Genomic DNA, 14,558 nt, shown 5'->3' on the forward strand with positions numbered 1-14,558 from the left:
ACACAAAAATAGAACAAAAACAATAAATTTTGGGGGTTCCCCATACTTAGAACTGAAACTCAAAAAATCTTTTTTCATCAAACCCATATACGTGTGGGGTATCTATGGATAGGTCTTTAAAAATGATATTGAGGTTTCTCATATCATTTTTTTCTAAACTGAATAGTTTGCGCGAGAGACACTTCCAAAGTGGTAATATGTGCCCCCCCCCCCCGTAACTTCTAAAATAACAGAATGAAAAATCTAATAAAAATATATGATATACATTGCCATGCAAACTTCCACCGAAAATTGGTTTGAACGAGATCGAGTAAGTAGTTTTTTTTAATACGTCATAAAATTTTAATTTTTTTTTTTCATCAAACCCATACGTGTGGGGGTCTCATCTATGGATAGGTCTTCAAAAATGATATTTAGATTTCTAATATCTTTTTTTTCTAAACTGAACAGTTTGCGCGAGAGACACTTCCAAAGTGAAAAAATGTGTGTCCAAAGTGGTAAAATGTTGAACGAGATCTAGTAAGTAGATTTTTTTTTAATACGTCATAAATGGTACGGAACCCTTCATGCGCGAGTCCGACTCGCACTTGGCCGCTTTTTTATATCTACAATATCTAATACTACTTTACATATTAGACATATTATCACTTATCACATTGTTAACTCAAAATTCATCTAAAATTACATTAAAAGAGTTCTGCTGGCAGAATAAAATCAGTATGCCTAAGGGCTGGTACAGACGGACTGCAATTCGACTGCAACTTGTATGGGAACTGCACGTCGACGTTGCAGTTGGAGTGCAGTCGGCATGCAGTTCCCATACAAGTTGCAGTCGAGTTGCAGTCCGTCTGTACCGGCCCTTATGATACTCTGATAAGGAAAATTCAGAAATAGATGTCGTTCGGGTACTATTTAGAATAAAAGTTAGGTTTGACATTCATTTGCATTTGGCAGTTTTTTTTTTCATTTGGCTGGTTTTTTTTTCGTCTCGCACTGTTATGGAAAATCGAAGATGTCTGGCCTAAATATATGTATGTATAGTAGGAACATTATTGCTATAACCTTCTGCCTGCAACTTTCAATGAAGTGAGCGAAAAATATATAAAAACAAAATACAGTTTTCCAAGAAAACCCCATACATAGGGCGATCCTCGTCATAGTAACAAATCATCAGATTGCCAAGATCTATTGAATGAGACATGTTTTGTTTCTGTTGGTGGGTGGGGACATTTCTGCCCATGGTCCTTTACGTAGTATCTCTGGTGTAGGTATTGTAGAAGTTAAGCATCACTAACTGTGTACATATAATTCTGTGCACAACTTTTTACACACACAACAAAATGCAAGTGGCCCTTCTTATTTATACCTACACAGATCCTTGTGATGTTATTAATGAATTTGATATCTAATGTATCTATTAACAATGTATCTGTTTTCTTGTTTCAGAGAATGAACGGAGAATCAAAGCTAACAATAGGGAATACAATGCCCAGTTCCGTTACGCTGTAAGTCTATTTATATTATATCACACACAAAATGCAGCCGTACATTATTTCACGGCACTGTCGGCTCCTTTGTTTCATTCGCTTGTAGTAAATCTGATTGTCACATCACAGACGAAATGCTATTTGGTAAATCACAGAGGTGCAGTCTTTTGATGTAGAGTCAACAAAAAGATACAATTGTCTTCATTCGAAAAAGGCTATAACTATTAATGAATACTTGCTTACTTACTGCTGTGGCGCAGCGACCCGAAGTGGATCTTGGCCTCCGACACCAAAGACCGCCATGCTTCTCTGTCCAAAACTGTTTTCCGTCCAGTCGACGGCGCCGAGTTCGCTAAGGTCTTTTTGCACTTCATCTCTCCAGCGGTACCTCAGGCGTCCAGACGGTCTTCGGCCATTTGGAACTCCAGAGTACGCCCGCACGTATTTGTAATTAAAACGAATATATGCACACGTAAATGCAAATTTGATTATTTGACACCAAACAAAACCATATACTTAAGTCTAAATTATCACATCCGTAGTCGTTACATATATATTTAATGTTTTGGCTACTACTATTATAAATATTGAATTTCTATTCTTTTACTCAGTGTTTTGCACGTTATATGATGCAGGAAGGTGTTACATATTTAACAAAATATAAATTTAAATAGGTTACAATAGAACAATGAGTGAGTACTGAGCCGATATGGTCCGTCGCGTGCCAAAGCAATTGTAACATTCTGTTTGACTCACATACCAAAAATAAATTGCTTAATCTACATTTTTGAGTCTAGGAAGGATATTTCTAAACGTTTTTTCCAATTAATTCCGTGCAATTCTGTAAAAATCGTAACATGGTCAAGGCATTTTCAAAATGTCTCTTTAAAATGAGTCAACAAGCATCAGCAAACAGGTTTTCATAAGACACAGAGAAAGTAGCCAAAAGCAAATTTTTGCACCCGCGGAACCTTTACGAAGCATTTTCGCTACATACCGGGAAATCTATGCTACAAGCTATGAGTGCTACGACGTAGCAGTAGTTACAAGCACAGCTCATCAGTGTGTGTGTAAAGGTAGAAGCTCAGCCAAGATGCTGGATAAGATGACATATTTCACTGCCATAAAATTCAACCTTTTCCCTACTAAAATTCAAAAACATTCAGTCGTATCTAAATACTGTCAGTTGCCTGAACTGACAGTATTTAGATACGACTGAATGTACACCGCTTTGTTTCAGAACAACTACATCAAAACATCGAAGTATTCGATCATAACGTTCCTGCCGCTGAATTTGCTGGAGCAGTTTCAGCGGCTAGCCAACTTCTACTTCCTGTGCCTGCTGGTGCTGCAGCTGATCCCGGCGATCTCGTCGCTCACACCCATCACCACCGCTATCCCGCTTATCGGCGTGCTCGCGCTGACCGCCGTCAAGGACGCCTACGACGACTTTGTAAGTGATCTGACTTGTAGCGGCTCCAGCGATTAACCGACTACTTCCTGTACCTGCTGGTGCTGCAGCTGATCCACGCGATCTCGTCGCTCACGCCCATCATCAGTATCATCACCGCCATCCCGCTCACCGCCATCAAGGACGCCTACGACGACTTCGTAAGTTGATCCGGCGATTCCGGCGAGCTGTGACTTTTAACGAATAAGTAGTCAACTTGTATATTCCCTGTGTCTGGTCCTGAGAAAAGAGATTATAAGAAGTGCAATCCAATTAAAATACGATATAGAATAAAGTAACAATGTACAAACATCCATATGGAAAGCGTCTCTGCTTTAGCAAATTTATTAATATTGCATTGTAACAACACATACAACAATATTGAATGCACCAGAAACATGCACATATCAAAAATCGATATTTTAGTTTTATTGCTTTAGTTGGCATTTGGCATACAAGTAGGTACTCTGCATTGATTGTAAATTCATACTACTAAAATAAACAATAGCGTCTGGATATGCACAAATTTTAGTGATTATGGACATTTTGTGGATAAAACAAACACGTTCCACGACTTTTAACCATGTCTCTCGTGTTCAACTAAATATAATATAAACACCCTGGTGTGCACACACACACACGCGCGCGCGCACACGCACACACACACACACACACACACACACACACACACACACACACATACACACACACACACACACGCAATATTAAAATACCTATTAACTTGTGCACCTTTATGCTCCAGCAATTTAAATAATAATTAAAAAAACATGCATGTAAAAAAAATGTTTGGTGTCAAAATTGTTATATTTATGTATCTTTAAACTGGTAACCACGATACAGGCTTTGCCTAGTGTGGAGACCATCGTTAATCTTAGGCTTTAACATTAAGATTTTAAACCTTTACTGCAAAAAGAATATCCTGTGGCTGCAACGTAAAATGGTTTTTTTTATTATTATAGATAAGGTAGAAGGTATATTATATTACCGATTATTCTAGAACAGAGAGTTCGGCAAATCATCAGTTTTAAGAATGTCAAATAACCACTACGGTTGACTGGTCTAAGTAGCTTAATTGTTTATTATGGTTGCACTACGTTTTTTATAATTATTTTTCATGTATTATAGTTTAATATATCGTCATTTTTAATAACGCAATAAAAGGCATTCTGCTATATTACCTAATCAACGACATACATAATGTTATTATTGGTATATTGGTTATGGGGTATATTTATACTTTAATATACAGTTCCATAATTATTACATGCTTTAAAACATATTAGGTTTGGCTAGTGAGATTATATAATTATATGTAAGTCTCAATATAAATAAAAGATTCCCAGAAAAGTGGATAAGGTTAGGTTAAAATTGTGACCCCAAAGAAACAAATATCTATAAAGTGAGTTAGGTTAGTTTAGAACTGCGACACCGTATAAAAATAATGTTTTTGGTTGTATAAAATAGTTAAAAATTCTATATACAAAATATGCATTATACCAATTAAGGTTTAAATTAAATCGTAATATAAGAAAATCAAAGTATAATAATAATTGCATTATAACAAGTAATAATATATGGAATGGCATTATGGGAGGTATATGATAGTTTTTCTTTTATTATATTAAACATTACACACACGTTTATTATTTGGGGTGTATGTTTGGGCGTGAGGCTCGCGAGCTCCGGTTTGACGAGCCCTGTTCTAGAAAAACGATCTTAAACATAGAACTATAATAATAAAATATAAAAGAACAATAATACAGCCATTGATAGTTTTAAAAAAAATGCAGTGAAACTCTCCCATGCTCCCTGAAGCCGATCTTGGAGACCGCTATCGCAGACTCCTTACGGCTAATTGGAGTACCCTCACTGTAGTCAAAGCCTTCTTCGGAAGGGCCTCCACCCAATTCGACACATACTGTGGGCTGTTCTATTGTAGTGACAGGCTAGGAAATTTGCTTTAAAAGTAGAAACTTTTTCAAAGATCAAGTGGGCGATTAGAACATTATACAGTACCGGCCAATAATATATCACCTTTGTATTTTTTTATGACCATGAGTAAACAATAAATATAAATTAGTTTGTAGATTGCATATTAGACTAGTAATTTTATACAAATGTAAGATGAATACTGCAATGAAATACTGTGAATTACAATAGGAGACTCAGCATATTATTAAAAGAGCTCTAATTAATAATAAGTTGACTATATATTAAAACAAATAACATCTATGAAAAAACTATTACATGGGATTAATTTTTCTCATCGCTCGCACAAATGTCTACTACTAGACTACCTGAAGTAGTAAGGTGGAATTGGTGGAAATTACTTACAAATATAGAAAATAAGTTTTACCATAAAACCATGGAAGTGATATATTATTGGCCGGTACTCTAATCTTGTTATGAAACGGTTATGTTTTTCTGGTGGTAGTAATGTCACTGTTGGCAGCTGACATTTTCCAGGCAGGCATATTACAATGCGCTTATAAACGCCAAATAAAGCTACGTCGGCTATAACCCTACACCTCTGATCCGAGAAAATTTAAATCACTCCTAAATTGTAGGAGGGTATCCCTATATGGGACTCGGCGGGACACATCTTTTCAAAACATTACATCTTATAACTAACATGCATTAACTTAAAAAATACAATTTATGGAATTAAAAAAAAAACAAATAACATATAGTAGGTACTTTCTTACAGAAATTTGATGCACTAGATGTTCATAACTATGATTAACGGTTATGAATATAATATGAAAACATCATATGCATGCAGGTTTAATCAGTTTTATGTTTTTAAACGGCTTTTACTGTTTTATCGTAACCAATTAACCATGTTATATTGCACGCTCATGTAATAATTAACAGTGTCTAGAATTTGATGAGTAGGTAAATACGAATACGTAATGCAAGCGTGTATTTTTAAGTACGTAAGTACTACTTAAAAATACACGAACCCATTTTGCTCAGTTGTGAATGAAAAGTAAAGAATAGATAGATAATAGGCCAATCAAAGTAGATTTTTTCGTAGAATTAATTTCCAGACTTAAAAGAGGGTTAAATGGTGCGTCGAATGAGCATCTAAAACTTCAAATTCGGTTCAGTAGTGCCGCCGAAATGAAAATTTAGTTATAAACCGGGGAAATTTCCCCGAACTTATATTTTATTAAGAAAAACGCCTTTGCACCAGTGTTATAAACCAAACCTTGTTGGTAGTGCCATTGTAGTTGATGGTGGGTTCCTTCTACATCAAGTGGTTTGGCATTCCAAAGGAAAACTCCTCCTTATCTCCCAAATTCGGCTCCCAAAATGTATGCACATCTCCTGGGATTGCTTAAACTCTGATTACACGCATTTAGGACCAAATGAAGGTATAAATATGATTTCCAGCTTACTGGAAATTAATTCCACAAAACGCTTTTTTGGATCTAATTTGATTGGCGTCGTATGGGTTACCATGGCAACACACTAATAATATTAGACTAATACCGTTCGTGAAATAGGCCCTAGGTCTGTGGGTCATACTCTCAGAGTGTGATGTGTGTATTGTCTGTATAAATTATAATTACCTATAAAGTCACTTGATCAAAGATAGACTGATCGAAATGTAGATATACTCGTATAGCGTGTTGGCGTCACTTACGTAATAAGCGTGATCATTATCGCAGAATGGAATGATCCACTTCTTTATAAGCTGCAGTTATCATTCCGTGATTCATGCACAGTCAACCGACTGTTGCAATGTGTGGTGGAAACTACCTACTGTATGGAGAGAACTCCATTGTATTGCATAGTTACCAAGGGCGATGCGTTATCCTTAGGCGGAGTTTATAATACTTGGCACAACATTTATATTAAAGGTCTCCTCCATTTTTAATATCGAAAGAAAATAGTCGAAGAAAAAACATTAAACTCTTAGCCTACCTTATCGACGCGAGATTTGAAAAAGGTTCGAAAAATATTCAATAATATACGCGATATGGTCAATCTTTTTATAATAATTATTTCATGCAATAATCTATAAGATAAGGCAAGAAAGGCCAATGGTTGTGGGTTACGATGTGAGCCGAATCCGCAAAGCGCCCTTAAGTGAAGTCTGTATCATGCTATAATAGGCAATAGATGAAAAAATCTTGCAGTTTTATTGACCGAAGCGCTAGCGACGGCCTCCGTTTTAACTCGGGCATTTTGCTTTCGCATGTCGCAATTCCTAACCGATGCTCGTGAAATTTTGTGACCGAATTCTATGATTTCCGCCGATACAGTTTTTGGATTATTTTTTCCAAATCGGGTATGGCATAAGCACTAAAAGGGTCTATGGCGCTTAAGACCAAGTATTTTTCACTTTTACATTTTCTAACTAAACTCGAGGTCTACAGCTTTCAGAGCCACTTATTTTATATATATAGTATATGACAGATAAAGTATAGGAAATCGAATATGGTTTTATACCTTATGTGTCGTTTTTAGGAATCTGTGTCACATTGTGTGTTGTCTATTGAGGCCAATTTCTAAATTAAACCTACGGTTATTTTCTGATATTTTCGGTCCACTCGCAAAAATATATGTAGAATCGATCCATTCTAAGTTTGAACAAGATTTTATCATTGACAAAAGTACTAATAGTTATTAGACCTGGAAATAGCCTCCAGGTGGGTCCGCCTTCATTAATAGGTTTGGTTTAAACTTGGCGTGCTTTATGTTTACGTGCTGGCCGAATGAGATTTAGTTCAACATCCTGCACGTGACGTCACGCCATATTCTCTAATTCAATATCATTCGAAGTCAGTCATTCGCTAATACGAACTATCGTATCGGGTGAGTCAACCGTCAAATATCGTCAGTCAGTGAACCGTGAATAAAAACATTAGCAATTTAGCACGTCAGTATTACGTTTTGTTCCGGAAATTACTTTATAACAATCGATTTATTAGACAAAGTGCATGCCACGAACATAGCCATCGAAAGTATCTCTATCATGAGATACATGATGCAAAAGCGTCGCGGTAGCGCCCCCCCGAGTATTACTAGCGGGGCCTTAAATTTATCTTAGCTCGAGCATGTTCGGCTTAAAGCGTTTGGACATGAAATTTTCGGCCGCACTAGAATATAATATAATTTACTTTATTGCTACTTTGTAGTGTTTGATCCATAAAAAAGAAACGCTACACAAAAAGTCACCTATTAAATACCAAAGAAGTAAGACGTTTTTGGATTATTTTCAACCATTACAACATAACATCTGGACACTGATGTTCTGTAGTCCTGTGCTTTTATGTATGAAGCACATAGATTGTTACAATTGCAGTATTATATGAAAATCAAGTAAAGCACTCAATACAAAATCGATAAGATATACAAGTATTTTACTATAAAGACAGACCACACTATCTTTGAGTTTACTTGTGTCCCCATTTGCTAAGTGCCTGTTAGCTGTAGGTATACTTCAAACTGACTTATATCAACCTATACAAATACATATAGCAATGTATTGTCACAGAAATTACCTACAATTAGCCTTAATAGTTCTGTTAGTTAATAACTTTGTACCATACAATTCAAAAATCATTAGTACATAAGTTAGCCTTTCCTGAAGGCAGTTTCAATGTATTCCATAGCTAAGTGATTACGTAAGTGGCTGTGAGTTACCGATCAGATGTCCGCGGACCGCGACCTTCATAACTGATTTAACCTTGTCCGAAACGGAGCTTCTGAGGTCAAAAGCTTGTAACGAATCGGTTGGCAAATCGATACCTGTACATATATCGGTATTGTTTTTTTGAACCACTAGGACACAAGGCCGATTCAATAAGGAGTTAATGTTACAAGGATATTTATTAATTTGGGAATAGCTGGGATTATTTCTGCGAGCTACAGCTACAGTACAGCGATCGTTCAAAGGCGGATCCAGGTTTATAATTAGGGGGGTCACCTGACTCTAAAGTCAGATGGAGTCGCCAGATAAATATCTACTGTTGTAATAGACCCAGCCCAGGGTCATGAGATATATATATATAACGTACTATTTTGTTTACAGCAACGTCACCAAAACGATTCCCAGGTGAATCACCGGCGCGCGAAGACGCTGCGCAATGGCAAGCTCGTGGAAGAGAAGTGGGCGTCTGTTCAGGTGGGAGACGTCATCCGGCTGGAGAACGACCAGTTCGTGGCCGCCGACATCCTGCTGCTCAGCAGCTCGGAGCCCAATGGCCTCTGCTACATTGAGACTGCTGAGTTGGATGGGTAAGTGTTCAAATTAGAGCTGTGTAATCCTCTTAATTGTGCTTATACTTGACGGACTAAACATAATAATAATTAGTTTGAAATTTTATTCCAGCCACCGTTAAACCGTAGCCTGAGGCGTAGATGCCGCTAGTTACGTTTTTTACTGTAATTTGCATTTATTCTTAGTTCCGTATTGTCCATATCGTTGCGCTCAAACTTGACAAGTCAAGCAAAAAATAATGGATAACCTTAAGTCTAACAGATAAAAAAACATTATGTAGGTAGCGTATGGCTTTTAAAAAATAGACTGTGTGTTATCCCTCTTTATTAGTTAGCAAATAGCTAATTATTATTTTACTGGAACTTACAAAAAAGATATATCTACTTTTCCTTATAGATAACCGTTCGTGGAACATGTTAATTAACTTTTTCTTGCGTAGTTTTCGAGTTAATTAGCGTGAGCTGAACTTATGCGGGCAGCTTATGCTTATAACTAACATTAATGTCTTTGCTTCCGGTAGAAAAAAATGCCAGGAATTCCATGAGACCGAAAGAACTTTTATACGAATGTGTTACCGGTTTCGGTTTCTCTGATAATGTCTGGCCTATATATATAATACTAGCTTCCGCCTGCGGTTTCGCCCGCGTTATACCTTCATTAAGTATCCTATGTTTCAATTCATATAATTGTATATTTGTATGCCAAGTTTCATCGAAATCCATTCAGCTGTTAACGCGTGGTTAAGGAACAAACATCCAAATATCTTATGAGTTGTTCAATAGATGGCGCTGTCTGTATTTTACAACACATTAAGATTTTTCTTGGAATCATGACTTCATCCCCATACATTGTTGGGGTATGTTCTGGAATTATTATATTATAACGAGCCCTTTGTGTCCCACTGCTGGGCAAAGGCCTCCCCCCTCTTCTTCCACTCATCCCGGTTTTGAGCTACGACCGGCCAGTCCCTCAAAAAGGAGTCTAAGTTATCCCGCCATCGCCGACGAGGTCTGCCAGATCCCCGGTTTGACTCGTGGGGCACCCAATCCGTGGTTATCTTGGCCCACAAGTCATTCGGCATGCGGCAGACATGCCTAGCCCAGTCCCACTTTAACTTGGCCACTTTTCGAGCTACATCTATAATCTGAGTTTTAGAGCGCAGCGTGGTGTTCCGGATGCGATCCCTTAGTTTAACACCTAATATGCTGCGCTCCATGGCTCTCTGGCAAACCCCGAGTTTGGACTTCTGAGCTTCTGTCAAAGACCAAGTCTGAGCACCGTAAGTGAGGACTGGAAGTATGCACATGTCCATGAGCCTACGTTTGAGTGACAGAGGTAGGTCTGCCTTCATGAGGTTTTTCATAGACCAATAGCTCTTCCATGCGTTCTCGGTCCGTCTGTCGACCTCTTTTTCTTGTCGCGCCTGGAAAGAGACTACTTGGCCCGAATAAAGGTATTCATGGACATATGCAATGTGCTCTCCGTTTACCTCAATCTTACGTTTTGTGCCGTTAGACATGACTTTGGTCTTTGACATGTTCATCTTCAGTCCGACCTCGAGGCTTGCGTTGCTAAGGTCTTCTAGCATATGATGTAGCTCGGATGCTGTTGAGGAAAACAGGACTATATCATCGGCGAAGCGAAGGTTGGTTAACCTTTTCTCGCCGACAACCAGCCCCTTGTCTTCCCAGCGCGGCGCAAGCTTTCGGAAGACATGTTCCAATGTGCTGGTGAAAAGTTTCGGCGATAGCGGATCTCCTTGTTTCACTCCCCTTTGTACTTCGAAGGACGGGCCAGAAGACTGTAATTTTATGGCGGATGTACTGTGTTTGTATATTGTGCTTAGAAGTTCGATGTACTTGGGGTCTATTTCGTGGTGACGCAGAGCTGTGAAGATGGCATGGTGCGATATGCTGTCGAACGCTTTTGTATAATCTACGAACGCTAAGTAGAGGGGGAGGTTATGTTCGTAGCATTTTTCGATTATATATATGTTCTGGAATTAGGGATTGCAAATATTCGAAACTTCCAGGTATACGAATATTCGGTTTTTTCTGACGAGATATTCGAATATCAAATATTAGAATTAAAATTCGAATATTATATAGAAATAAGAAAATACTAGTGGCTCTGTGAGCTGTAGACCTCGCGTTAAGATTCATAAGCTTAAAAAATAAAAAAAAACATAAAATACTAACTTCTTTGAGCCATTATCACAGTCATAGTCGCTAATGGCACTTAAGTCTTTTATATGCCAATTTCCACCACCCTTTGAACATTTCCAAAAAAAACGAAACGACAGAAAAATTCTATTTAACTACTGAACCTGCTCTACAGATTTCACGAAAATCGGTTGAGAATTGCGACCTGTCAGGACATGCGAAAGCAGTTTGCCCGAGTCGAAACAAAGACCTTCGCTAATGCTTCGGTCAATTAATTATCTTGCCGGGTTTGCGCCAACGATCTCAGCCAATAATAAGAAGTTCAACTCGAAGTGCACTCGGGGAATTCCCGTCTGTACAGCGAATTACTCGTAAAATATAGATGTCATATAGTTGCGACATGTTAACGGCAACTTTTTGCACAAGTGATAAATCGCATACACCAACAATGTTCGTTCATTACGTACACGCAATGCATTGTACTTCATTGGTAGTTGGGACTACTGATAGTGCGACAAACCTCCCCCCTCTGTTTGTATGTTGAAATAGTTGCATACCTACCTATTTCCTGCTCATTTCATGAAGTAGTTCTAGGGCGGCGGAACAGGTTTTTGAGGCTACTTTTCGTTCATGTCATCTCGGATATAGGTAAATATGGTATTAATGCATTCAGTATAATGTTCTGGACACTAATATATGAGATGACAAGCGCGAAAATGACGTCATAAAGTCGGCAGTACAAACTTTTTTTTTCTTTTCGAGTGTGGGTATTTGGCTGTGTATATAGGGAGGGGATTATTCTTTCTTTCTTACTACCATTAATCTTATGGGTACCAAATGAATGCTCTGGTTTAAATTTGGAATAATCCATTAGGGCATTTTCAATTTAGAGCAGTTCAAAGTCAACTCTGGATTATGAAATTTTTGAACGTTTTCTAATAATTTGTGATCTACTCACAAAGTCCTTTCATTTGATACCCCACATGGTATGATTAAAAGAAAAAAAGTTTGCAGTGCCGTCTTTATGACGTCACAGCAACTACGCCCACCATTTTCGCGCTTATCATCTCATATATTTTCACGTCAGCAGCTCGAACAAGGGTAATTTGCTGCTTAAAAACAGTGAGCAAAATCGCATTTTGCTCACCGAGTGAGACAAAATAACATTCAAGTGACCTTTAGATTCGAATGTCATTTCAACGTGCGGGGCCTAATACAAGTTCGAAATATTTGGATTCTATTGTCTTTATTCCTTTCACGTCATTAGCAAAAAAAAGAGACAAAAAAAGTGCATAGGGGAACCCGGGGCAATATAGGCCCATGAGCATAGAGTAAAATACGTCATTTCTTGAATAATCATTTAGTAGAATAATCAACAGTGTTAACTTAAAAAACAAAATAATTATCTCAGTCTACAATTTCTTTGGTTTATAGACATTAAAAAAAAAAAACACGTATTGCTCATATTGCCCCGTGCCTGGGGCACGATGGGCATACCTGGGGCATTATGAGCCGGGGCACTATGGACATAATAAAAAATCATAAACTTATCTAAAATCTAGCACAAAAGGAACAAATATGCAACGATTGATCATCATTGTCATCTTCGCCTGCACATGAGCAGTGAGCCCACCTTTTGCATGCGCGGCAAGATACCCAACCCTCTTTGGATTGAGAGTACCAATCTCCACAATAAAGGCACTCTACGTCTTCATCCTCCGAGCAATTTTCTTTATTTGCCTTTCCTATTTTCTTTTTTTTCACCACTTTCTTTGCTTTCTTTGCTATCTTATTTTGGGGTTTTGCTTGTTCTAGTTCAATTTTATAAGGTGAACTTGTAATAACAGCAGTCTTACCACGCTTTCTACTAACTCTCTTTTGTCCACATGCTTTGGGAACCGGCAAGATGTTATTCGGTGTTATAACATCAAAAGAAGAGGATGGACCTGGATGTGGAGTTATAGGTGGTCGGACATCCATCGAAGACGCTATATCGTCAATTGTAGACAGCTGTAGTGCCTGTAGTAGACCTACTGAAGAGTCTAGATTACGTTATGGGGTAAAATGGGCATGGGCGGGGTAATATGGGCAGGGTAATATGGGCACCATGCCCATATTACCCCGCCCATAATGCCCCGACGTAACACTTGATACACACTAACCTTGGAATCGTAAAAGGTTAAGTTTTATTAAAATTACTATTAGTCGCATACAATTTAAGATAACTATGTAGTCAAACTCTATTGGTAAATAAATAATAGGAACACACATTTGTAACAGATGAGGATCACACAAACTGTATAAAAAATAAGATCAAACTTCGTACTTACGTAAATATGTTGCTGGCTCCGAGAGACGCGTACGCACGGCGACATAACCACTCACCGCGCGGTCGCAAGGCCAACTGTTTCGTATTATTTTATTGAAATTTCTTTCGTTTTGTTTTATTGCGGTAATTAAAGTTAATTGTTAGAATACCTTCAGAAAACATGAGTGAAATAGTGATCCGTCCGTCTGGATAACATTTTTCAGGTTGTATTTTTTGATGGCTGACTGACGTGAAACATTTTGTGTACTACACGAGATTAAAGTTATTACAGTTATTTACAAGTTAGCACTCGAAGAAATATCAAACTTTGTTCTCTTGTTGTACAAATAACTATTGTGTTCAGAATATTATACTGAATGCACGGAAACCAAATATACCCATATGCGAGACGACATGAGCGAAAATAGATTTCTAGAAGACTTTTCGAGAAAAGCCCAGGCCACTGTATAGTAAGCAAAACTATTTGACCCCTGCATACATATTTGTATACAGTGGTGCTAACCTAATAATTTTGCTGACTGTACTTAACTTATTTTTAAATATTTCAGGTGCGTCACGTTTAGCATGAACATCGTATCTAAATTTGCAAGTTTATTTACTGTCTTACATCGTTCTCATCATTATTGACACATATGTGTAGCATATTGAGGGGAAACAGTGACTGTCCCGACTTGGTGTCAAGACTTGTAAGACTTTCGGTACCGTTCGTGCCAAAGAACCAGCTCAGGCCGCGGTGCTCTAGTCTTTTAGCCGTTCCTCTTGCGCGTACAGTTTCCTGCAGAAACTCTCCAATTGTTCGAGCCCTCAGGACAATTAATGCGTTCTTGTCATCAGCCCCTGACTGCGATGTGTTTGCTAGCAGATGGGTAAATGTATG

The 14,558-nt window shown here is 38.0% G+C and overlaps 1 protein-coding gene across 5 annotated transcripts in view; it reads left to right on the plus strand.

Moving 5' to 3' along the window:
• The window catches only part of LOC133526806 (phospholipid-transporting ATPase ID), a 100,563-nt gene that overhangs the window by 56,122 nt on the left and 29,883 nt on the right, over window positions 1-14,558 (plus strand). For all 5 annotated transcript variants that reach the window (XM_061863597.1, XM_061863596.1, XM_061863593.1 and 2 more), the window contains 3 exons: window positions 1,447-1,505; window positions 2,728-2,940; window positions 9,002-9,207. In XM_061863597.1, the coding sequence (XP_061719581.1) occupies window positions 1,447-1,505; window positions 2,728-2,940; window positions 9,002-9,207 (478 nt within the window). The remainder of the gene's footprint in view (window positions 1-1,446; window positions 1,506-2,727; window positions 2,941-9,001; window positions 9,208-14,558) is intronic.

This window comes from Cydia pomonella, chromosome 17 (assembly GCF_033807575.1).
Source record: "Cydia pomonella isolate Wapato2018A chromosome 17, ilCydPomo1, whole genome shotgun sequence".
Taxonomy (NCBI): domain Eukaryota; kingdom Metazoa; phylum Arthropoda; class Insecta; order Lepidoptera; family Tortricidae; genus Cydia; species Cydia pomonella.